This window comes from Heteronotia binoei, chromosome 7 (genome assembly GCF_032191835.1).
Source record: "Heteronotia binoei isolate CCM8104 ecotype False Entrance Well chromosome 7, APGP_CSIRO_Hbin_v1, whole genome shotgun sequence".
Taxonomy (NCBI): domain Eukaryota; kingdom Metazoa; phylum Chordata; class Lepidosauria; order Squamata; family Gekkonidae; genus Heteronotia; species Heteronotia binoei.
The window spans coordinates 113330740-113355773 of NC_083229.1; the positions used below are offsets into that span (position 1 = coordinate 113330740).

The following is a 25034-nucleotide window of genomic DNA, read 5'->3' on the forward strand; positions in this document are numbered from 1 at the left end:
AGTAGTTATATTTGGCTCAGGATGTGAACTGCTCTACTTGGTAAAGGAAAAAAATCAGAGGGAACATTGCCTAGTCCGCATTTCCAGTGTGTGTGATTATATCCCAACTGCCTTCCCAACCCAGTCACCAAGGGAGGTGTTATCCTTTGCCTCCTTTTCCCAAGAGCTGTTGTGTTGCCTTGCTGGCACAGCATGAACTGGGGTTTTGCTCTCAAGCCATAATTCCATTTCACCGCCAGGCAATGCGATTCATTTAGAGAACCTGCTGCAAAGTGTTTTATTATTCTCCAGGAAGAGCCGTATTCAAGATTTTGTCAGTGCTTTTCTTTCACATCCTAACTATTTGTGTTGAGGCGTACCAAAAGCAGTTTTTAATATGACAACCGGTGGGAGGATTTGGGAAGGAAGGGGTTGTCTGCACGCTTCTCAGAGCCCGCATTGATTTGTTTTTTCCCCCTATGTCATTTGTCAAATTTAAGTGGAGGCCTTGTGCTTAATCTGTCGTTGACAATAATCTTTTACAGAGAAAAATTCTGAACGTTTCGTAGCAAGGCAGATTTGTATTTCTATGCAGTGCCCAGCTTTTCCGCAAATTTCCTGAGTGTGTGTATGAAGCACTCACCCCAGCCTGGCAAATTGTACAGTAAGGCTAAGCAAAAACAGGTCTCCATGTACAACTTGAGGTATAAAACAACTCAGAAGCCTGGGGTTGGCCAGCTTCCCAGAATTATGGCTCATCTCCAGATTACAGAGGTCGGTTCCCCTGGAGAAAATGTATATGTTGGAAGGTGGCCTCTATGGCATTCTACCCCACTGAAGGCCCTGTCCTGCCCAGGTTCCACGCCTAGATCTCTAGGGATTTCCCAGTCTAGATGTGGCAACCCTATCAGGGCCATATTAACAATTAGGCCAACTAGGCACTGAACCATTGGCTCCCGCACTGTTAGGGGTCCCGGGCCAGCTTTCTCCCCCAGTTTTCCCGCTGCTTGCAGCCCTCCCAGCCTGCATGCACAGCCAGCAACTGAGCCACTTTTTGCCCGACTTGCCTGGTGCAGCTGTTGCTGGCGTCATTGCCAGTTTTGCCTCTCTCTGCCTCTCCCTCACAGTTTTGTCAAAGGGGCTTTTGAGAAGGTGCCTGCAGACTGCAGTGGGGGCGGCAGGGCAGACACTCCAACTCAGAGATAATTTGCAAGGGGGCCCCCGAGATTTTTACTGCCTAGGGGCCTCCACAGGGCACTGAACATCATTCTCGTCTGCCATTAGAAAACAAGAATACATAAATGGAAATGGGTTCGGTATATGTAATGAGATGAATAGCCAATATCCTTTATTTGAGTATGTCAATATAAAACATTATTCTGATACACTATTATAAAAGAGAAATACATTGGAATACTGTGGATGTATAGCTATATTCACTGAGAGTGGGTTTAGCATATGTAATGAGATAAAAAACCAATATCCCTGTTTAGTCCTGGGGAGGTGTTTGTTCCAAGTTTCATAATAATTTGTAATTCAGCAATTTCTCTCTCCATGTTCTTAAAGTTTCTTTGGAGAGGATATATCTATACGAGGGGTGGCCAGTGGTAGCTCTCCAGATGTTTTTTGCCTACAACTCCATCAGCCCCAGCCAGCATGGCCAATGGCTGGGGCTGACGGGAGTTGTAGGCAAAAAACATCTGGAGAGCTACTGTTGGCCACCCCTGACCTATACATATATCCTTTGTATATGTATATGTACGTATATTTACATATACCTAACCCATTTTCATTTTATGTATTCATGTTTTCTAATGGCAGACTAGAATGATGTTTATACTATATAGATTGATGCTGATAAGTAATTTAGGTAGCCTACAACTAGGAAATACATGTCCTTCTGTGATTTGCAAAAACACCAATTGACAGGGAACTTTATTACCTTTCATGGCTATCCAGACCAAATGGCCAAGCCACAGCTTTATCATGTGACCACAGCCAGTTTGCACTCTTAAACAACAAACTGCATGCATTTCAGCCCACGATACCTGATCCCCTTGTCTGGTGAAGTGTGCTTACAGAGCACACGAAAGCTTACGTTCTCAATAAAACTTAGTTGGTCTTAAAGGTGCAACTTGACTCCTGCTTTGTTCAACTTCTTCAGACCAACATGGCTGCCCTCTTGGATCTATCTACTGGATTAGATAGTAATTCAGTGTTTTGTAGTGCAACTGTGTCCCATTTCCTTTCACGTTTGCTGCTCTTTCACACTCCTGGCAGTGGCTGAATGAAACAGGGGTGATTTGAAGAGCAATTTCACAGTTTTAATCAAATTTTGTTTGTGAAATTGGACAATATTGCTGGAAATAGCTAGGCACAACTGAGAATATCATGACAAACCAGCACTTTCAGAATGAACACTGTAATTAAGTTGTTTTAAAATGGGAATGACATGGTTACAATTCCAAGCGCTAGTTACCAGATGTTCAGGTTATTTTGTTCCAAATGAGGCTTCCACATCCCCTGCGTGGAATGCAGGGTTACAGAAGTGTGGAGCCAACACAGCTACATCAACAGAGTTCAAGAAGAGAGACAGTTTCCACTCAAGATAGAGTTGGCAGAAAGCCTTCTGCACAACTGCATTTATCTGATTTTCCAACAGTAAGGTATGATCTAGTAAAATCCCTCAGTTCGTCACCATGTCAGTAAAGGTCACCCTTCTGTCCAAAGTGTAGGGTTGCCAACTTCCTGGGGAACTCTTGCTATTACAGTTGACCTCTGGATGGCCAAGATCAGTTCCCCTGGGGAAAAATGGCTACTTTGGAGAGTAGACCCTATGGTACCATACCCTGTTGAGTTCCTTCCCCTCCCCAAACTGTACCTGCCCCAGGCTCCACTGCTAAAATCTCCAGGTATTTCCCAACCTAGAGCTGGCAACACTAAAAGTATGGCTTCCAAGCACTGACCCAGTTTATATTAGCTTATTTAAAGAAATATAGACCTGGATGTCATCCCACATACTGATAATACCCAAAAAGCACTGGACTATCTCATTATAAAGTCTAGACAAAAGTGACTAGTGGGAGACAGGGCAGGGGTTCATAAAATTATACTCAATATGGAGAATGTGTGAGGAACCCCCACCCCAATGACTCAGGAGTGTGGAATCGGTGAGCGAAATTGATTGGCGATAGATTAGACATGCAAAACGAAGACAAATGTATGCAGTTACTTCCATTAAACGGGGCAATGGCCAGAAGCTTGGTTTAGTTATTTTATTATTTCTTTACAATATTTGCAGCACAACTCATACTTAAATTATTGAGGAGGGTTAAGCAATATTATAAAAATTCAACAAGCATGGAAACAAACAAACAAAAGAAACCTAAACTAAAAAACTTGTCTGTTGCAGTGCAATCCTAAACAAAGTTACACCCTTCTAAATCAAATTAAATCAGTGGGTTTAGAAGGGTGTAACTCTGTTTACGATGGCCCTTTTAGATTACGGTACTTCAAAAGGAGATCGGATGAATTCATGGAGGAAAAAAATCTGTCAGTAACAATTTAGACACAATGGCCAAAGGGTGCCTCCTTGGATCAGAAGAAAAAAAGATATTGGATTTATATCGCACCCACTCCGAATCTCAGAGTCTCAGAGCGGTCACAATCTCCTTTACCTTCCCCCCACACACACACACACACACCAGACACCCTGTGAGGTGGGTAGGGCTGAGAGGACTCTCAGCAGCTGCTCTTTCAAGGACAACCTCTGTGACAGCTACGCTGACCCAAGGCCATTCCAGCAACTGCAAGTGGAGGAGTGGGGAATCAAACCCAGTTCTCCCAGATAAGAGTCTGCACACTTAACCACTACACCAAACTGGTTCTCAGAGCTGGTATGCTTTGATGAATGCTAGTTATTAAGGAGCAGTAGTGAGATAAGTCTGTTGTCCTTCTTGTTGGATTCCTAAGGGTATCTGTTTGGCCACTGTGGGAAACGGATGCTAGACTAGATAGACCTTGTGTGATCCACTAGGACCCCTCTGGATACAATTTCATAACAATATTCTGTGTATCCTTCCGGCAGCATTCTATTACTGACAAAAGTCATCTTCAAACCGCCCCCCCCCCCCCATTCATTTCATTAAGCAAACAAAATCATTAGGCAATTTCTTTGGAAAGGTGTTAGGTCACCTGCTCATGTTGAATGAACAATATTCCGAAGTTTGTTACAAGAAATCAAATGTTACTAGATTTTGCCAAACTGCTGTCTTGAGTCCATGAATTTATTAAAAGCCAAGCAATTCCTTTAATTCCTGCACAATTTATGTTCTTTATAACTCAGAACAGCAGATGGCTCTGAGATTCTACAAATTAGCTATCTAAAAATATCAGATTGCTTTTATGGTGGGCTTTTTTGGCACATAAAGTGCTAGAGTGCTTCATTGCGTTTTGGAGAGCGGGGAAAGATCTGCGCTCTCTATTTCCCCTGAATAAAGAGATGCGTAATAAGAGTTTGTGCTCAGTCTTGTATGGTAGTTTCATGAAGTTGTCTCCTGAAAGGTCTGAATCTTTTGAGATTGTCTCATTTCACTTTGATGATGGAGAAATATTGTAATGGACAGCACTGATGGAAATGTCAGATACTCCTTGGTTTCTTAAATGGAACATGAAAGACCAGTACCATAACAACGAAATACAAAACCACTACGTGGGCTGCTTTGGGGAGGGCAGTATTTTGCATTCTCAATCAATCAATAATTTGTTAGGTATAAAAGCCCATAAACCCATATTTGTTAGGTTTAAAAGCCCATAAACCCGTAAAATTCCAAATTTAAAATTACAGTAAAACAGACGTTTGCCACATCTACTATACTGTCATGACAGAGGCAACTTGGTGTGTTTGTGACTGCCAACTAAAGACTGTAGATTCTCTTGTATCTTTTTTCATTGCCCTAAATTTAAAACAAGACGAGAAAAATTTCTGACGAAATGGTTAGTGACATTTTCTGAACCTACAAGACTGAGACTCTTGCTCAATTTTGCATCATTAAGTCTGTTATGTGGTGACATAACTTCTCTAAAGGTGTGATTTGTTTAGTGAATTCAATAGCATGGATGAATTTACCCTTCCAACATTCATTGTCCTGGTCCTCATGAAAGCAATCACCTAGACAAATGTAAATATGCATGTTTCTGAGTGAGGCTGACATGGTAAGAGTCTGTTGTTTGGATTACAGGGTAAGCATTTGGTTCAGAAGTCCACATATATAAATGGGAAGCATGGTAGTGTTTGGTAGCACTTACGAGCGGTTATGAAAAGGGGTGCAATTTTGCCATGGAAGACTCCAAGACGGTTCATCAATCTGCAGGAACAAGCTGTTGTTCAAAAGCGCTTGGTATAAATACATGCCAGAATCCTTCATTTTCACTAAAAGATTGCCCGTGAACCTAAAAATATAGGTTTCCCTGTTGTTCTAAAGTCACTAATTGCAGGACATGTGACATAAGAGCACCTGAGCAAACGTCAGGCAGAGGATAATTGGATACCTGACTCACCTGCAGAAACAGCAAGCCGTCACTGTAACCTCAGAAGGTTAGCTGCAGAGCCCAGATGAGTTCATTAATTTATTTGAAAAGTTTCTATCCCACATTTGTATCCTGCCTTTCCCTGTGGCCCAAGGCAGCTTACAATACATACAAAAAACATGCAACAATAAAACTCCATATTCCACTCCCAACCTAATAAAACATAGTAAAGCCGAACAATATTTGAACTGATTTATTTGACTGGTGAACAGAACCCAAGCTGACCAACCACATTCTCGCCTCTCATGTTATGTTTCAAATTTACCTAGGGAAGTCTCCATTATCCAATTAGAAAGTGGTGTTATCATTCAAACAGTCCCTCCAAAGACATGTGAATACTTCTCCTATGCTGCAGTTCTTTCTGGGGGTTTCAGACTTCTGAAATTCTAATGCACTGATTATTGAATTTCTCTCTATTTTTTTTTTGTGGTTCACTCTGCGTAACCTGCCTTGAGTCCTTGTGAGAATGGTGGACAAAAATTAATGTAAATGAATAAATAGATTTAAAAGGTGGTCCCCTGTGCAGGCACCAGTCATTGCATCATGACGTTTTCACAGCAGACTTTTTACAGGGTGGTTTGCCATTGCCTTCCCTAGTCATCTACACTTCCCCCCCAGCAAGCTGGGTACTCATTTTACCGACCTCGGAAAAATGGAAGGCTGAGCCAACCTTGATTAATCATTATCCTCTGCCTTGATTGATATTTTAAATCTTAGTGAAAAGGAGACTGTGCTTTAAATGTTTTAACTAAATACTTATATGAACCTCCGATGACGTTTTTTGATTTTGTGATCAGTCAGTAGCCTTCATTTTCACGTACCGTATTACAGCAAAAACGGGGGTGGGAATTTACATTCTGTCAACTGCCATAAGCAATAACTAATCAGATGAAAGTCTCAGATCTTTAAAGGAATCTGTGAGGATTACGCCGATTCCCTTGGAAGATGAGCTTTTAATACGCAATGTGGATTTATTACATCAATCCTTCATCTGTTAGATTAACAGCTGCATAATTACTACGGAATTACACTAAAATTAGGAATTCAGGGTTTAAGTCAATAAATTTGCTTGATTAATCTATTAAATACCATTTGATTGACCCAACAATACCCTAAATGTAGGCTTGCCAGCTCTAGATTGGGAGGAGGTGGAGCCTGAGAAAGGGGAGGGACTTCAGGGGGATGTAATACCATAGAGCCCACCTTCCAAAGCAGCCATTTTCTGCATGTAACCTTAATGTCTATTGCCTACAGATCAGCTGTAATCCCAGGAGATCTCCAGTCACCACATGGAAGTTGACTGTAGATATAAAAGTAGTTGAAGTACTTGGAAAGAAGAACAAAAGTTCATTGTGATGGTATTTGTGCAGTCCCACATGGGGACTGTGCTTTTGTAGGCCTGCCGCAGAGAGGAGCTCACAAGCTTTTTAAAGACGTTTCTAGAGCCCAAGAGTGCTCCCCCTCTCTTCAGTCCTCATCATAGAGCTTCCCCACCCAAAGTGTCATGCTATCTTGCAGAGGCCCCTCCCCTCTCCAAACCCCACCCTCCCCAGGCTCCACCCTCCAAAATCTCCAAGTATTTTCCAACCCAGAGCCAGCAACCTTAATAAGGCTTCCATGTGCAGATAGTTGGATACACACCAATAAGTCTAGGACTCAAGTATTAAGATTGCATGCAGCCTTACAGGCCTATCTGCTGCTACATTTTGTCTTCCTGTGAGAACGCTGCTTTACATTAGTGTTATTCAATACATCCATCTTCCCAGTGCTTTCCTGGAGTAGTACCCCAAGTCATAATAGTTATTCTCAGTTTCACTAATCATTTCCAATTACGGATGATCACTTCTGACAAAAACCTTCAATATATCTTTTGAATTCTTCCTTCCCACTTGTCTCAGGCAGGATTTAACTCTACACTAATAACTTCATACATTTGTGAATACTTATGTTTTAAAAAACTGAGTTGATGGCTTTATAATTACCTCATTAAATAGTTTGTTACGCTGCCTGATTTCTCTTTCTATTAGAACATTAAAATGTTGTTCCTACATGTAAGATTCAATTCAGAGGATTTCAATGAAGAGAAATGGCTGGTGTCCCTTCACTAAATATACTGCGTAATGTAAAATGTGGATTTTGAATTGTTCCCATGTCTGTTGTTATACAACTATAAGACAGAAGGAAACATACTTTGGATTAGGGACTTGGATCAAGTGGGAAATCTCCAGTTTGAGTCAGTTTGTTGTAGCGGTTAAGTGTGTAGACTCTTATCTGTGAGAACCGGGTTTGATTCTCCATTCCGCCATTTGCAGCTGCTGGAATGGCCTTGGGTTAGCCATAGCTATCGCAGGAGTTCTCCTTGAAAGGGCAGCTGCTGTGAGAACCCTCTCAGCCCCACCCACCTCACAGGGTGTCTGTTGTGGGGGGAGAAGATATAGGAGATTATAAGCTGCTCTGAGTCTCTGATTCAGAGAGAAGGGCGGGGTGTAAATCTGCAGTCTTCTTCTTCTTCTTCCACTGATGAAAAGGGTTTCCATTAGCAAATTGGGACTTCCTTACCTCCTGATAGGATTGCCGGGGGCCCCCTGGCCGCCAGTGGGGTTTGGGGGTAGGGTGGCCAATCCAGGTTCAGAAACTCCTAGAGATTTTGGGGGATGGGGCCTGGGGAGGACAAGGGCCTGAGCGGCGTACAATGCCATAGAGTCCATCCTCCAAAGCTTTCGTTTTCTCCAGGGGAACTGCTCTCTGTAGTCTGGAGATGAGCTGTAATTTCAGAGGATTGCCAGGTCTCACCTGGAGCCTAGCATCTCTACCTCCTGACCTGTTGTAGACCAAAATGCCTATTCAAAATGCTGAGGAACAGCATAAGCAGAGAGTTAGAGGTCCGCAGTGGGAAAGGGAAGACACCACGCACACACACAATTTGAGTTATTGGAATTCTTCTGTAGGTTCTGACCCAATGTGTAAATAGTAGCTATCAACACTCACAACTTGCCCCCAGCACATTGTTCTGAGGGCCACATTTCCCCCTCAGGGTTACCAATTCATATTGCTGCATGGAGCCAAGCCTGGTCAGTTATAGAGATTAGGGGTACTACTCCTTGAGAAAAAGCCTAAAATTATTCTTAAAATGCCTTATATCATTTGTACTTGTGAAAGCTCTGCTCCTTTCTAGACAGACTTGCTTTGCCCTATTGACCCATACTTTTTTAACATTGTGGGCTGACAATTGTAATGAGCTCTCTGTAGGTTTCCCTCAGAGATGTACGGGCAGCTTAAGTTGGTGTCAAATGTCACTGTGCATTATCTAACAAAACAGGAGTCAAGTTGCACCTTTAAGACCAAACAAGTTTTATTCAGAACGTAAGCTTTCGTGTGCGCTCTAAGCACACTTCATCAGATGAGAGGATCAGGTATTGTGGGTTGAAATACAAGCAGTTGGTTTTCCATGATCACATGGTAAACCAGTGTGGCTTGGCCATTTGGTCTGGATAGTCATAAAAGGTAATAAAGTCCTCTGCCAATTGGTGTTTCTGTAAATCTAGATGAATCACAAAAGGGCGTGTATTTCCTAGTTGTAGTCCACCTAATTTATCATCATCGATCTATACATTATAAACATCATTCTAGGCTGCCATTAGAAAACATACAAGAATACATAAAATGAAAATGGGTTAAGTATATGTAATGAGATAAATAAATTGCCAATATCCCTTATTTGAGTATGTCAGTATAAAACATTATTCTGATACACTATTATAAAAGAGAAATACATTGGAATACTGTGGATGTATAGCTATACTCATTGAGAATGGGTTTAGCATATGTAATGAGATAAAAACCCAATATCCCTGTTCAGTCCTGGGGAGGTGTTTGTTCCAAGTTTCAATATAATTTGTAATTCAGCAATTTCTCCGTTCTGTTCTTGAAGTTCCTTTGCAGTAAAACAGCTACCTTGAGGTCACCCATTGAATGCTTTGGAAGATTAAAATGTTCCCCCACAGATTTCTCAGTTCTGTAATTCCTGGGAGACACAGCCAAGTTTTCATAAGCCTTTCAGAATAGATTGTTGTACCCCACTTTTCTCTGCCTTGGGGAATCTGAAAGAAGCTTACAGTCACTTTCCATTCCTCTCCCCACAACAGATGCCTTGCGAGATATGTGGGACAGAGAGAGTTCTGAGAGAACTGTGACTGGCCCAAGGTCATCCAGCGGGCTTCACATGGAGGAGTGGGGAATCAAACCCAGTCCTCCACATTAAAGTACAGTAATTACCATGTTACATCCCATATAAAAGCTATGCCAGTGTAGCCGTCATCCTTGACTACTGAAAGACTGGTTTGAATTAGTGCTGTTAATGAATTTCAAGCAAGGAAGCTTGGAAAGTGAGTTTCCTGTAAACCGTTTTCATATCAGACACCTTTGAACCTGGGTCTGGCTCAACATGGCTGCTGCTTCCACCCTCTACCCTGTTTTCCCTCCAGTTACACACTTCGTCTTTCCCAAAGGGAAAGGAGAAACCAGTCGTGAGGCATGACTTACTAAACAGAAGGCAGGTTCCAAAAAGGTCCGAGTCTCAAAATTCACCAGTATAAATTCATGGCAGGCTTCCTGGGAAATGCAGTTTTTCCAGCCAGCCAATAAGTAGCAATAAGTGTGAGTGTGTGTTGTGTGCATGCTTGCATTTTCCAAACATCCCTTCCAGTCATTTACAAATGCCTGTTGAACAGTTTGGAGTGTTCAGCAGATATGCTTCCAACCAATGTTCCTTCTAAGCTGTGGAGTCTTGTGAGCAGAAATTCTACTTTGTCAGCTACTACTAGCATTAAAGTTGTGAGCTACTAGCATTAAAGTGGTGCGCTACTGCACAATTTAGTTTGCTCTGGGGGCATTTTTCATGAGCTGACAAAAATGTGTGAGCCACAGGCTAAAAAACTGTGAGCTAGCTCACACTAACTCAGCTTAGAGGGAACACTGCTTACAACAGTGCAAGCAGTTTGGGGTCATGTACTTGGGGGTCTTCACCCATCACCAACTCTGTGTGTGTGTGTGTAAAGTGCAGCCAAGTTGCAGCCACCTTATGGTGATCCCGGCAAGGAGCTTTCAAGGCATGTGAGAAGCAGAGGTAGTTTGCCCCTGCCTTCCTCTGCAGAGTCTTCCTTGGTGGCCTCTCTCCCAAGTACTGACCCTGCTTAGCTTCCAAGACCTGACATACCGGGGTGGCCAAACTGCAGCTTGGGAGCCACATGTGGCTCTTGAAGCCCCCACTGCCCCGTCAACTGGCTTGGAGAAGGCATTTGTCTCTTTAAATTACTCCCCCAAGCCAAGCCAGCCAGTGGCTTGGAGAAGACATTTGAAGTTAAAGTTATTTTCTTTCTACCTCGCCTTCCCTCCCCCATCTATTTTCCTTCCTTCCTTCCAGCTCTCAAATGTTCATGTCTTGTGGCTCTCAAACATCTGATGGTTATTCTATGTAGCTCTTATGTTAAGCAAGTTTGGCCACCCCTGGGCTATACTGTTTTGCCTTCTCTCCCCATCACTAACTAGACAATTGAATACGTAGGGCACTTCTTAAATCAATGATTGCTTTTTGTGTTTCTCTTTTTTATGGTTTGTCTTTCCTCAGTTAAATGAGTTCATTAGTTCTAATACAGTTTTAATAGTTTTGATACCTGCCTTTCAAAGATGTGCTTAAGTGGAAGGATTACCCTCTGTTCTTCAGGCAGATATTGTCTGTTCTTGATTTACATACCAAAAACACCCATGTTAGCTCTGTAGGCGGATGTTTTAAGAAAGATGTATCCAAAATGGGCTTGCTATCAAGGATATGTATGCAGAGCTTTTTTTGCAGCAGGAACTCCTTTGCATATTAGGTCACACACCCCTGATGTAGCCAATCCTCCAAGAGTTCACAGGGCTCTTAGTACAGGGCCTACTGTAAGATCCAGGAGGATTGGCTACATCAGGGTTGTGTGGCCTAATATGCAAAGAAGTTTCTGCTGCAAAAAAAATCCCTTTCTGTACATATGGTAAATTCTGCTTGTGCTGACTGTGCAGCTGAAATATTGAAAAGCTAAACAAGTTGCCCAAGATCACAATTTACAATCTAGCAAAGTCACAGCTGGAAGGATGGTAGAAACTAACAGTGGCCAACCTAAGCAGACTTAGCCCCTTCTAAGCCCTTTTGTCTCACATGAACCTCAAAGGCATAATGCTGCTAAAGTTTGCCCTGTAACATCTATGTTTGGTTTCCTAGATTCAGCACGACTCCTTCTCTTTATGTTCAGAGTCTCGATGGCCTTGCCCCCCTCAGCCCTGGCTGTCTCTCCATTTCTGTACCCTGATATATGAGCTGTGCTGATCCAGCTCTGTCATCATCAGCTGACTTCTCTGCTGCTCCCTAAAATCACGCCACCCATCCTCACTTCCTGCCCCTGATGCCTGGAACTGACTCTCAGATATTTACGTAAAGCATCTGATGTCGCTTCCATCAAAACCCTCCTCAAACTAATGCGTTTTCTATGATGCTTTGGACACAAGCAATCTCTTACAGAAACTTGAGCAGCAGTACATGTAATAGAAGTGAATGCATACAGCTCCCCTGTTGATCTCTGCCACCACCTCCCTTTGTTGTCTTCCTTGTCACAAACTTTAGTCCAGGGGTGGCCAAACTGCGGCTGGGGAAACTGCGGCCAGGCCGAAGGAGGCCAAACTGAAGAGTACACGAGAAAGGGCCTTTTCGATCGCAGCTCCACACTGGTGGGACCAACTACCGGATGAAGTGCGGGCCCTGCGGAGTCTTGATCAATTCCATAGGGCCTGCAAGACTACCCTTTTCCAACTGGCCTTCGCTTATTGTGGATTTTAGTCTACTATATCCAGCCATCATAAACTACCGAAGAGAACACTTAGGATATAGCACTGTAAATGTTAGTTTTAATTTTGAAGGTTTTAATTATAATGGTTTTAATTAGCAAATTGTATATATTGTACTGAGATAATGTTTTATATTATAATTTTGTATTTGTTATATGTTGTGAGCCGCCCTGAGCCTGCTTCGGCGGGGAGGGCGGGATATAAATAAAATATTATTATTGTTGTTTTTGTTGTTGTTGTTATTATTATTATTATTACATGTGGCTCTTTCACACATATTGTGTGGCTCTCGAAGCTGCCACCACCTTGTCAGCCAGTTTTGGAGAAGGCATTTCTTCTTTTAAATCACTTCACCAAGCCACGCCAGCTGGCAGACTGCATTCCTAGTCAAAGTTGCTTTCTTTCCACCTCTCCTCCCTCCTTCCTCTCCCCATCTATTTGCCTGCCTGCCTTCCCTCAAACATTTGGCATTCACGTCTTGTGGCTCTCAAACATCTGATGTTTGTTCTATGTGGCTCTTACGTTAAGCAAGTTTGGCCATCCCTTCTTTAGCCTATAACCTCCTTGGAGAAGAGACCTATCTTCTAACCCTTGGGAAAGCATTGAGCACATTGATGTGGCAGAATAAATAACAAATACTAATAACAAGAAAATTATTAATATTTTTCACAGTCAAGCACGGCGGCCCAAATACAATGTAGATGGCTTGGTTAGAAAGAGTTTGAAAGCAGATGGTCCTGCTCATCATCTCATCCATAAGATGAGATCACTACCTACCTACATATTGGTTAACTGCATTAATATTTTGGTAGTTTTAAATGCCTTTCACAAAAAAAGCGTTCTACTCAAGTTACCTGGAACTGGTGCTATTTTATAAGCAAATATTTTGGAGCATCTGTGCATCTCAACCATGAAAATTAGTCAAAGTCTACAGAGCAGCTGTTCTTCTTTCTGCCGGCTTGGAAAACTGGGCAAGATTTCAACTTCCAGTTTCTTACTTTTTTTAGCCTTTCAAGGACTCCAGTTTTAATCATAAAGCAATTAATAATAATTAGGAATCGCCTAAAGTGAAATACAGTGCTCTGTCACGTTTCTTCCAGAACGAAGTGCAAGGATGTCATTCTGAAGTAAAGTTAAATCAATGGCACAATTGCGAAGGCTACAAGATCCACACTGGGAAGATGTGGAGAACAAATGATGATACTGGATTTATATCCCGCCCTCCACTCCGAAGAGTCTCAGAGCGGCTCACAATCTCCTTTACCTTCCTCCCCCACAACAGACACCCTGTGAGGTGGGTGGGGCTGAGAGGGCTCTCACAGCAGCTGCCCTTTCAAGGACAACCTCTGCCAGAGCTGTGACTGACCCAAGGCCATTCCAGCAGGTGCAAGTGGAGGAGTGGGGAATCAAACCCGGTTCTCCCAGATAAGAGTCCGCACACTTAACCACTACACCAAACTGGCTCTCAGAAACAAACTGGCAAACAGAAAACAAGATGGCAGGATTCGACTGACATGCAGCAGAGTCACCTGTGACAAAATTAGAGTCCTTTTCTAAATTAAAATTAAAACTAGGCGGTCAGGCAGTCCATGGGCCTGTCCCGAAAACTGTAATTGCCAAAGATTTGCTTGTAGCTATTGTATGTTTATCAAGCCTGGTCAAAGAAGAAATATCTAACTTGCACTAAACTGGGCTAGGTACTAGATTTTTTTTTGGGGGGGGGACGACCGAAATAACTCAGTGTTCCTCTTGAAACAGTAACAAAAAAAAAGCCATGTAGGGTTGCCAGGTCCTCCCTACCCACCACAAGGTGGTGGGGGACAGAGGATTGCCAGCTCCAGGTTGGGACACTCCTGGAGATGAGGGGGTCAAGCCTGGGGACGACTGGAACCTAGTGGGGCCCAATGCCATAGAGTCCACCTCCAAAACGTTTTCTGAAAGGGAACTGATCTCTGGTCTGGAGATGAGCTGTAGTTCTGAGACATCCCCTAGAGGCTGGCATCTCTGTTTTATTGCTACTACGTAAATGGAAAGTCTTTTAAAACGAAGGTGGCTTTATTAACCACTGACTCAGGCGACTTGGTGAAAAACAGACTTTATTACTCGGATTACATTCAGCTGCAGGAGGGGGAAACCCCCCCCCCCAATCTCTTTACATTGGCATGTGGCATTTTCTGTATCAAAATGTTGCCTATGTATTTTCCTAGGACAGATGACAATGTTGATCCTCACTGCAGAACCATCTGCTTGCAATGTTTAAAAAAAAATTACAAAAGATGTACACTTCGGTGGGATACATTCCATATAGCAGAAAGAGAAAAAGAGAAAGCGCGTGCTGAAACGTTCATTGTGGGGGATTTTAGTCTCGAAAGAGATTTTAATGTTTGTTTTTTTAATTTAAAAAAAGACTTGCATAGAAGGATTACCTGGTAAATGCATTGTTTGGGCTAAAAAAAAAATAATGTGCTTTCTTCACTCAAGGAAAAACAAGTATCAGAAAATCACATGGGGACAGCGTGAAAGAACTGGATATTTTGTTCCTGCGGGAGGGAGTGGGATTAAGGGTAATTGTGTAGATAGGGTCAGACAGCAGAATCTGGGCCAGAGGTAGGGTTGCCAAGTCCAATTCAAGAAATATCTGGGGACGTTGGGGGTGGAGCCAGGAGACATTAGGGCTGAAACGAAGATCAAGGCTGTGACAAGCATAATTGAACTCCAAAGGGAGTTTTGGCCGTCACATTTAAAGGGACGGCACACCTTTTCAATGCCTTCCTTCCATAGGAAATAATGAAGGATAGGGGCACCTTCTTTTGGGGCTCATAGAATTGGACCCCCTGGTCCAATCTTTTTGAAACTTGGAGGGTATTTTGGGGAGAGGCACTAGATGCTATACTGAAAATTTGGTGCCTCTACCCCAAAAAACAGCCCCTCTAGAGCCCCAGATACCCGCGGATCGATCCTCCATGATTTTCTATGGGAATAAATCTCCATAGGGAATAATAGAGTTCCCAGTAGACATTTCCCTCCCCTCCCCCCGCTTTCTGATGACCCTGAAACAGGGGGAGGGCTTCCAAACCAGTAGATCCCCTGCCCCCACCTGGGGATTGGCAACCCTAGCCAGAGGAGAGGCCATTAAAAGAAAAAGTATCCATTGCCTTTCCTAGTGTACAATCACCAGAATTCCATACCACACATGCATAATACTAGCTTTAGTTTAGTGTTGTCTTCCCTCCCAAAAACCAGATCAGTGAATGCACAGCCCGTTTAATACAACGAAGCTTTCTTTGGCAGGAACAATTATTTTGGGATTATAATATCTATTTGTTATTTACTGTATTTGCGGAAAAAACATTTGCCGTGTTTTGTTTCGGTATTTTGTAATATATGTGACTACAGCTACTAGTGGGGTGGAGTTTTCAGATGCAAGGCTTTTACCTGTGCACCCCCTCAGATACCAGGTTAAAGGGCAAGCTTTCAGGTGTCTGCAGATCCTGAAAACACATTTAATCTTTTTTTACTTGAACGTTTGTTTGCAAATGACAAGTGTTTCTGGAGTGTGAAAGTTATTACCCTTTAATAACGTAGGCTAGCCCAGGGGTGGCCAGCCTGCAGCTTGGAAGCCACATGTAGCTCTTTCACACATATTGTGTGACTCTTGAAGCCCCCGCTGCCCCATCAGCTGGCTTGGAGAAGGCATTTGTCTCTTTAAACCGCTTATCTGAGCGAAGCCAGCCAACAGCTTGGAGAATGCATTTAAAGTTAAAGCTGCTTTCTTTCCACCTCTTCCTCCCTCCCCCATCTATTTTCCTTCCTTCCAGCTCTCAGACATCTGACATCCTTGTCTTGTGGCTCTCAGACATCTAACATTTATTCCATGTGGCTCTTACATTAAGCAGGTTTGGCCACCCCTGGGCTAATCTTTAACTTCACACTCTTCTGCATTCTCATTTTTGTCTCTCGTGTGTCTCTGTTGGTTGGAGGGGTCTTTCCCACATGTTTTGCCCCTTCTAGTGGTTGATTTGATATTGCATTGTTGTGCTTCTGGCATACCTCCTTGCAGATTTAAACCACAGGTTTCACACTGGACACACAGCAGTGTGATACGAAATCAACCACTAGAGGGAGAAAAACATGTAGAGAAAACAAAAAGAGAAACAATAGGGACACCCAAGCAACAAAAATGAGAATGGGGGAAGAGCCCTTCCTGGTTCTTGAATGGTGGGTTGGTGCTCAAAAGTGGGTTTTGATCCTCTCTCAGATAGGGGTCACAAAGGTGAAGAGGAAAGCAGAACAGGGTAAGCTAGGAGAGGAGTTTCTGAGAGGGGTTGGAATACCAAATTGGCTTTGTTTCTCATCATGTGCAAAATGGTCATAAATATAGCATCTTGCTTAGTAATGCTATGCATTTATGGAGTACTGTGTACAATTCTGGTCACCGCACCTCAAAAAAGATATTATAACTTTGGAAAAATTCCAGAAAAGGGCAACTAGAATGATTAAAGGGATGGAACACTTTCCCTGTGAAGAAAGGTTAAACGCTTGGGGCTATTTAGCTTGAAGAAACATCGACTGAGGGGTGACATGATAGAGGTTTACAAGATTATGCGTGGGATAGAGAAGGTAGAGAAAGTAGTACTTTTCTCTCTTTCTCACAATATGAGAACTTGTGGGTACTCAATGACATTGCTGAGCAGTCGGGTTAGAACCAATAAAAGGAAGTACTTTTCCATCCAACGGGTGATTAACACATGGAAGTCACTGCCACAGTAGGTGGTGGTGGCTACAAGCATAGCCAGCTTCAAGAGGGGATTGGATAAACACATGCAACAGAGGTCCATCAGTGGGTATTTGCCACAGTGTATTGTTGGAACTCTCTGTCTGGGGCAAGTGATGCTCTGTATTCTTGGTGCTGGGGGTGGGGGGCAACAGTGGGAGGGCTGGATGGGCCATTTGTCTGGTCCAACATGGCTTATCTTATGTTCATTTAGAAATTCTTAACATGAATATGGAATATAAACTTGTTCAGTGTGAAATGATGGGAGATCCCTGCATTTTATGTTGAGAAGAGAGAAAGTAGTGTGGAGTTCCTTTGCAGGAAAGGAAAAGTCCCCTGTGCTAGCACCAGTCGTTTCCGACTCTGGGGTGACATTGCTTTCACAACGTTTTCACGCCAGACTTTTTACAGGGTGGTTTGCCATTGCCTTCCCCAGTCATCTACATTTTCCCTCCAGCAAGCTGGGTACTCATTTTACCGACCTCAGAAAGATGGAAGGCTGAGTCAACCTCGAGCCGGCTACCTGAAAACCCAGCTACCGCCGGGGATTGAACTCAGGTTGTGAGCAGAGCTTAGGACCGCAGTACTGCAGCTTTAACACTCTGCGCCACGGGGCTTTTCTCCTTTTCACTTTGCAAGTGGTTCCCAAATATTAAAATGAATTTATACAGGGGACCCACATCAACAAAGTTTGCAAATCACTGCTTTAACTCCATTTATCAACCTATTACTAGAAAGAGCAACATGCCTGAATTCAAAGCACGATTCTCCAAGACACCTACAGCTTTTGCCTTCATTCAGAATTGCTATTTTTAATTTTTGTTATTTTCCCTTCCACTGTTTAGTTAAAGAGTTCCTGTCATATTTTTGCCCGGACTTTTCTTGCCCGCCACCTCCTGTCAATCTGTGAAATCCAGTATGACAAACTACTTGCAGACTGCAAATGGACAGGAAACCTTGCCCTTTCCCCTGAGTGGCTCCTTCTAAACATGCTTTTCAGTCCTCCCGCAGAAGAAATTCATTATAAACAACTGCCTTTGTTTTCTTTGGTGGATTCCTTCCATACGTTAAGACTTCCAAGGTTGTTCATGTATTTCTTATCTGGATTTCCTTGAGCTTTTGAAACTAATCTACTTTTATCGGGGCTTTTTTTCTGGGGGAGCGCAGCGGAATGGAGTTCCAGAGATCCAGTTTGGTGTAGTGATTAAGTGCATTGGCTCTAATCTGGGAGAAGCGGGTTCAAGTCCCCACTCTTCCACATGGAGCTGCTGGGTGACCTTGGGCAAGCCACAGTTCTCTCAGGAGCAGTTCTGGGAGAGCTCTCTCAGACCCACCTACCTCACAGAGTGTCTGTTGTGGGAAGAGTAAACTAAACTAAAAAAAACTAAACTAAGAGGAAGAGAAAGAGATTGTAAGCCATTCTAAGACTCAAAGTGAAGGTTAGGGTATGAATCTCTTCCTCTTCTTCTTCCTCCTCCTCCTCTTCTTATCATCATCATCATCATCTGGAGAGCCAGTTTGGTGTAGTGGTTAAGTGCACAGACTCTAATCTGGGAGAACCAGGTTTGATTCCCCACTCCTCCACTGCTGGAATGGCCTTGGATCAGCCATAGCTCTCGCAGAGTTGTCCTTGAAAGACAACTGCTGCTGTGAGAGCTCTCTCAACCCACCCATCTCACAGGGTGCCTGTTGTGGGGGAGAAGATAAAGGAGATTGTGAGCCGCTCTGAGTCTCTGATCCAGAGAGGAAGGGCGGGGTATAAATCTGCAGTATTCTTCTTCTAACACTGTTTCTGTCACACATGGAACTGTTCTTTTATGGTGGACATAAAAGTTACTCAGCGCTGTTGATCTTCACTATCATCATCCAACATTCATACATAAACAGATAGTTCAGTAATTAAAGTCTTGTATGGGAAAGAAGTGGTTTTGTTAGCTGTCGGATTCTGCCTAAGTGGACACAGAGGAATTCCTTTTGTGAGACCAAAATACTGGTTTGTGACCAGCTTTGAGAAAAAAGCATTTGTAATGTTCTCTGGGGTAATAACTGACAAAAACACTGTTGGTACCATACAGGACTTCAAGACACCTACGTTGTAATCAAATAATCACCCAAATCAATCTGGCATTTATGTCCTTCACAATTTAGATGCAAATAATAGCCGGGATATGTGACTAAGAAGCATTTCTCTCTTTAAATTGCTATTTTGCATTCTAATTATTTTTAAGGAGCAACTGTTAACTGTTGGGCACTTCAGAACATCTTATCTTCCCAATTAGGATGCAGTTGCTCGCCAATGCCATATTGACAAAGCTCTCAAAAACATTGGCTGCAGTTCCTTAAATGTCCGTGTTCCATACCGCCGCGGTTTGTCTGCTGGTTCTTGCTGTAAATGTAAAATATTCCAGCTATGTCATTCCTGTATAACAAAAAGTGCACCATGGGCAAGCATTTCATTAGTCAATGATCTTATAAATTTAATTTAGTAATTCTCCCGCAGCATTAACCATCCCTTATCTCAAAGGCATCCTCTAAAACTAATGGGTAGATTCAGGAGGAACAGGCCTCAAATTCAGCAGGAGCTCACAGGAGCACAGCTCCTTAACCTTTCTGAGGGTTCCCCCTCCTTCTCCCCACCTACCTTGTCGATTGAATAGAAGGTGCAGCTGCATTACATTCCCTGGATTAGGATAGTGGGCAGCCAGCCAGCCACCAGGAGCTTTGCCACACCTCCAGCAGCCCTCATTAACCCCTGGAGAAACCCACGCCACCCTTTCTCTACTTCTTATGTGATTTTGGACAGAAGGTGGCTTGCTGGCCTTTTGCCTGGGGGGGGGGGGTTTGCCAAGGAGAGCCCCAGGTGAGCGAAGCCTGCTTAGGCTGGCTGGATTTCCAGCCAGCCAAAGCAGGCCTCGCTCACCCAGGGCTCTCCTTTCTTGCATCGGGTTGCTTTGCTAATGAGTTATGCTAATGAGCTCCACCACCTATTTTTCTACAAAACAACTCCTAAGGAGGAATATAAGGAAATACTTCTTTACACAGAGAGTGATTAAAATGTGGAATTTACTGCCAGAGGATGTATTGATGGCCACAGGTATAGATAGCTTTAAGACAGATTCATGGAAGATTGGTCTATCAGTGGCTACTAGCTATGGTGACGAAACGGAACCTCCATGTTCAGAGGTGGTCAGCATCTGATTTCCAGTTCCAGGACACAACATCAGGGAAGGCCTTGGCCTCTATGCCCTGTTTTATTGATTGACCATAGCAACTGGTTGGCCACTGTGTGAGGCAGGATGCTGGACTAGATGGACCACTGCTCTGATCTTGCAGGGCTCTTGTTGTGTTCTTAAGTATAGAATGAGAACAAGTGAAAATCTATTAGACCAGGGGTGGCCAAGCTGTGGCTCAGGAGCCACATGTGGCTCTATCACACACATCATGTGACTCTCAAAGCCCCCACCCTGTCAGCCAGCTTGGAGAATGCATTTGTCTCCTTAAATCACTTCTCCAAGTCAAGCCAGCCAGAGGCTTGGAGAATGCATTTAAAATTAAAGTTGCTTTCTTTCCACCGCTCTCTCCTCCCTTCCCCCCCTATCTGTTTTCCTTCCTTCCTTCTGGCTCTCAGACATCTGATGTTCATGTCTTGTGGCTCTCAAACATCTGATGTTTATTCTTTGTGGCTCTTACGTTAAGCAAATTTGCCCACCCTTGTATTAGACCTTCTCCAGGGGGAACTAGGACATAAGCAAGTGTGATCTGAGAGACAGAAGCAAAAAGGTGAGCTCGCAGTCTTGGTTCCAAACAACCGACAGTTCTCATGATATCTACCGAATCCATTGAACAGATAAATATATGTGGGGATGAGAGAAGAGGAAGTTAGTGCTCAAAATATCCATGCCCGATAATTCTAGTGAAATTCTGCACCTGCATCTCAGCGGGAGCTAGTGCTGACATCCTGGAAAGATGTGTTTGGTACAGCACATACAATTTTCTTTTGCAGTGAACGGGAACTAAGAGAGATGCAAACTTCCTGAAAGGACACCTGTACAGCAACAAATGCTTCTTGGTTGGAATCTGGCACCACTGAAATCAGACTCTGGCATCGGGGTTGTTGTTGTGCATTTAAAACGTTGAACTAGCTGTCAAACTAGGGTGGAAATTATATAGCGACTGAGAAGTAGAACATTTCTCTAATGTTATTCAAGTATAGGAAAAGCAAAGAACAGAAAAAAGGCTGATCGTATATTTTGCTTGATACCAACATAATAGTATCTGAGGGTTTTTTTTTCAGGCCAGTTGGAATTCCTGGCATTGTTGTATAGTTAGAAGGCCTTTGTGTATTAAGGGCTGTCAAGGTGGCCCTATGCATTAATGTCTTCCAAAATGTCCTATGATTAACAGTCTTGGTCAGATCTTGCAAACTGAGGACGACAGCTTTCTTACAGAGTGAATCCATCTCATGTTGGGTCTTCCTTTTTTCCGGCAGCATTAAATTTCTTAGCTTTTTTCTAATTTCTCAGCCTTTTCCAGTGAGTCTTGTCTTCTCATAATGTGACCAAAGTACTATAGCCTCAGTTAAGTCATTTCAGCATCTAGGAAGAATTCAATTAGAAGGTTTGGCCACCCTTGCAATGAAATACTATACAGCATTACTCCAGTCTTGAGTCCATTGATTGCCTTGCCATTGCTTCCACTGTAGATCAGACACTGCAGTCCACACAATGTCAGCAGTGTAGCGGATGAAAGAATGGTTTAACTGGTAGCACCATCTAATATGCTACCAGTGTTCAGACTTTATCTCCTCATCAGGCATAGGTGTTCAGGGCAAAGAGCATTAGAAGACTCTGCTAGTTCAGACCAGTGGTCCATCTAATCCAGCATCTTGTCGAAATGAATGCCTCAAGAAATCCCCCAAACAGGCATGAAGGCAGCATTGGGCCTTAGAAGCCATGCTGCCTCTGAACAATGAGATTTTACTTAGATGTCATGCCCAAACATCCTGGGTGAATTTGTCTGACCCTTATTTGTGCATTTATTTTTTGAATTGCCTCTCCACCAAAGAAAGTATGTGAAGAACATCATATAATGAAAATGCAGTATCTGCACGCTTTGCTTGCAACAACTAAGTTTCGTGCTTGTTGCAGGTTAATTGACAGCTTAAAAGTCAGCTCTTTTCATGCAACTCTCATCGGTCAGGTTATCAAGGAGGGCAAGGTGATTCGTAAGCAGGGTTCCAACCTCTAGGTGGCACCTGGAAATCTCCTGCTATTACAACTGATATCCAGAGTACTAAAATCAGTTCTCCTGGAGTAAATGGCTGCCTTGGAAGGTGGACTCTATGACATTTTACCCTGCTGACGCCTCTTCCCTGCCCAAACCTCGCCTTTCCCAGGTGCCACCCCCAAATATCCAGGTATTTCCCAACCCAAAGCTGGCAACCGTATTCATAAGTAGCCTTGTGAAAGCTGTTGGGGAAGAGAGGAGAAAATTTCAGCTGAAACCAACCAATGACTGTCATTTTTAAAACTGGGGGGGGGGTGTTGTAGGAAAAAAAAACCAGCAGGAATTCATTTGCATATTAAGCCACACCCCTTGATGGCACCATTGTTAAACACGGGGCTTTTTTGTAGAAAAATCCCAGCATGAACTTATTTGCATATTAGGCTACACCCCTGACAGCAAGCCAGCCGGGACTGCATTCCTGTGTGTTCCTGCTCAAAAAAAGCCCTGTTTAAAACTAACTATGCTGAAGCTGAAACTCAAATGCTTTGGCCAGCAAATGAGAAGGGAGCACTCCCTGGAGAAGATCCTGATGCTGGGAAAGACAGAAGGCAAAAGAAGAAGGGGACGGCAAAAGATGAGATGGCTGGACGGTATTACTGATATAACTAACATGAATTTGAGCAGACTTCAGAGGGTGGTGGAAGACAGGAGGGCCTGGCATGACTTGGTCCATGGAGTCGCAAAGAGTCGGACTCAACTGTGCGACTGAACAACAACAACAAAAACTAACTAGACTAGTGGCATCACCACATCCTGTAGCAGATAATTCCATGTGTTATTTATGCACGGTGTGATGAAGTTATTCCTTTCGTTTGTCTTGAATTTATTCTGAGTCCATTTCAAATTAAAAAATAAACTTTTCTCTATTGCAGGCTGCTGGCTAATTGTCTGTCTTAGAACAAAAGGTTACTGGTTTTTGACAACCAATATCAATAAGTTTACCTGCAGCTACTTCTGCATAGGGTCAGGCTTACTGTTAATCACTTATGTTTAAAATTAAGGCAGGGGTATTAGAAAATACGTAGTAGCTTGTAATGTACAAGTGTGCCTACAAAAAAGGATGGGTTAATCAGCAGGAAAATAATTGAAATGAAACCATTGTTCTGAACCTTTGAAAGTGTTCCTATTGTTGTGATAACCATGACTTTTTTTCTTTTTTGCTAGCACTTGAAAGAAAAATATCAATGAGGCAAAGCAGAGAAGAACTTATCAAGCGGGGAGTGTTGAAGGAAATTTTTGATAAAGGTAAGAGACATTGCCTCTTCAACACTGAAGCCTGCTGTTTTGTTCTTTATTTTAAGTTACATTTCCTTATTTCTTTATTTCAAAAATACTCCTGGAATGAAGTTGTGCTCCCTAAATGCAAAAGGCAGCTTCAGTTAGTAAACTACAAGGACAAGGACATAAAGGGCACTTTCGTACACACTAAATGACGCACTTTCAATCCACTTCCAATGCACTTTGCCACTGGATTTTCCTGTGCAAAACGCCAAGATCCACTTGCAAATGGTCGCTGAAGTGGATTGACACTGCATTATTTAGCATGTGTGAAAGAGCCCATAGTATCAGTGATGTTCTGGCTGGTAATTAGCTATGTTCTTTATTTTGGAGGTCTTCAAGGGGCAATACTAAATGGTGTAAAATATAGTTTGATTTTAGCAGATAATTCTGTAATAGACATAGGGTTGCCAGCCCCCAGATCTCAGCAGGGGATCCCCTGGTTTGGGGAGCTCCTCTCTCCCACAGACTGGCTGGCCAGCAGGGGAAACCCCTCCCCTAAACAGGGTCATCACCACACGACTTCCGCAATGTGATGACATCACCCGGAAGTGACATCATCATGTTGGGGACGTTGCATGGGGGGGCGCTCTTGTTTGGGGGCAAACACTATGGTTTAAGCCGAATTTATCCATTTTGGTTAACCGTTTTGTGTGGCCCACAGATAGGCAAAAGGCAAGATTCATCAGTATGGAATTTTGCCTCTATTTCTTTACAGAGATTGATTCCCTACTGTAGATTTAATTTTACAGTAGTTCAAAAACATTTAAGGAGCAGTTTTTATATAAAAGTCAAAGTGATGGAATCACAACCTTTCCTGCAAAAAGTATGCCTTTTCCAGTTCAGTGATGCATTTGGGGAAATGCCCTGATAGTTGAAGCTGTAGCGATCGCAGAACAAAGCGGAGAAACAAAACATGCAACTGTTAAAAAAAGAACAGGGTTAAAAACCAGTTAAAAGAAACAACGTCATTGAATTTACTTTCTTACATATATGGGCACTCTTCAATATAAAGTTTCAAATCTGGTAAGGCATAACTTTCAGCAGGGCTTTTTTTGTAGCAGGAACTCCTTTGCATAATAGGCCACACACCCCTGATGTAGCCAACCCTCCTGGAGCTTACAGTAGGCCCTGTACTAAGAGCCCTGTAAGCTCTTGGAGGACTGGCTACATCAGGGGTGTGCGGCCTAATATGCAGAGTAGCTCCTGCTACAAAAAAGCCCTGACTGCAGCTGCCTTTCACGTTTTCACA

At 43.0% G+C, this 25034-nt stretch overlaps 1 protein-coding gene across 8 annotated transcripts in view; it reads left to right on the forward strand.

The window, feature by feature from the left end:
- Nucleotides 1-25034, forward strand: part of PHACTR1 (phosphatase and actin regulator 1) — a 635410-nt gene that overhangs the window by 522793 nt on the left and 87583 nt on the right. For all 8 annotated transcript variants that reach the window (XM_060244218.1, XM_060244224.1, XM_060244220.1 and 5 more), the window contains one exon: nt 23669-23749. In XM_060244218.1, the coding sequence (XP_060100201.1) occupies nt 23669-23749 (81 nt within the window). The remainder of the gene's footprint in view (nt 1-23668; nt 23750-25034) is intronic.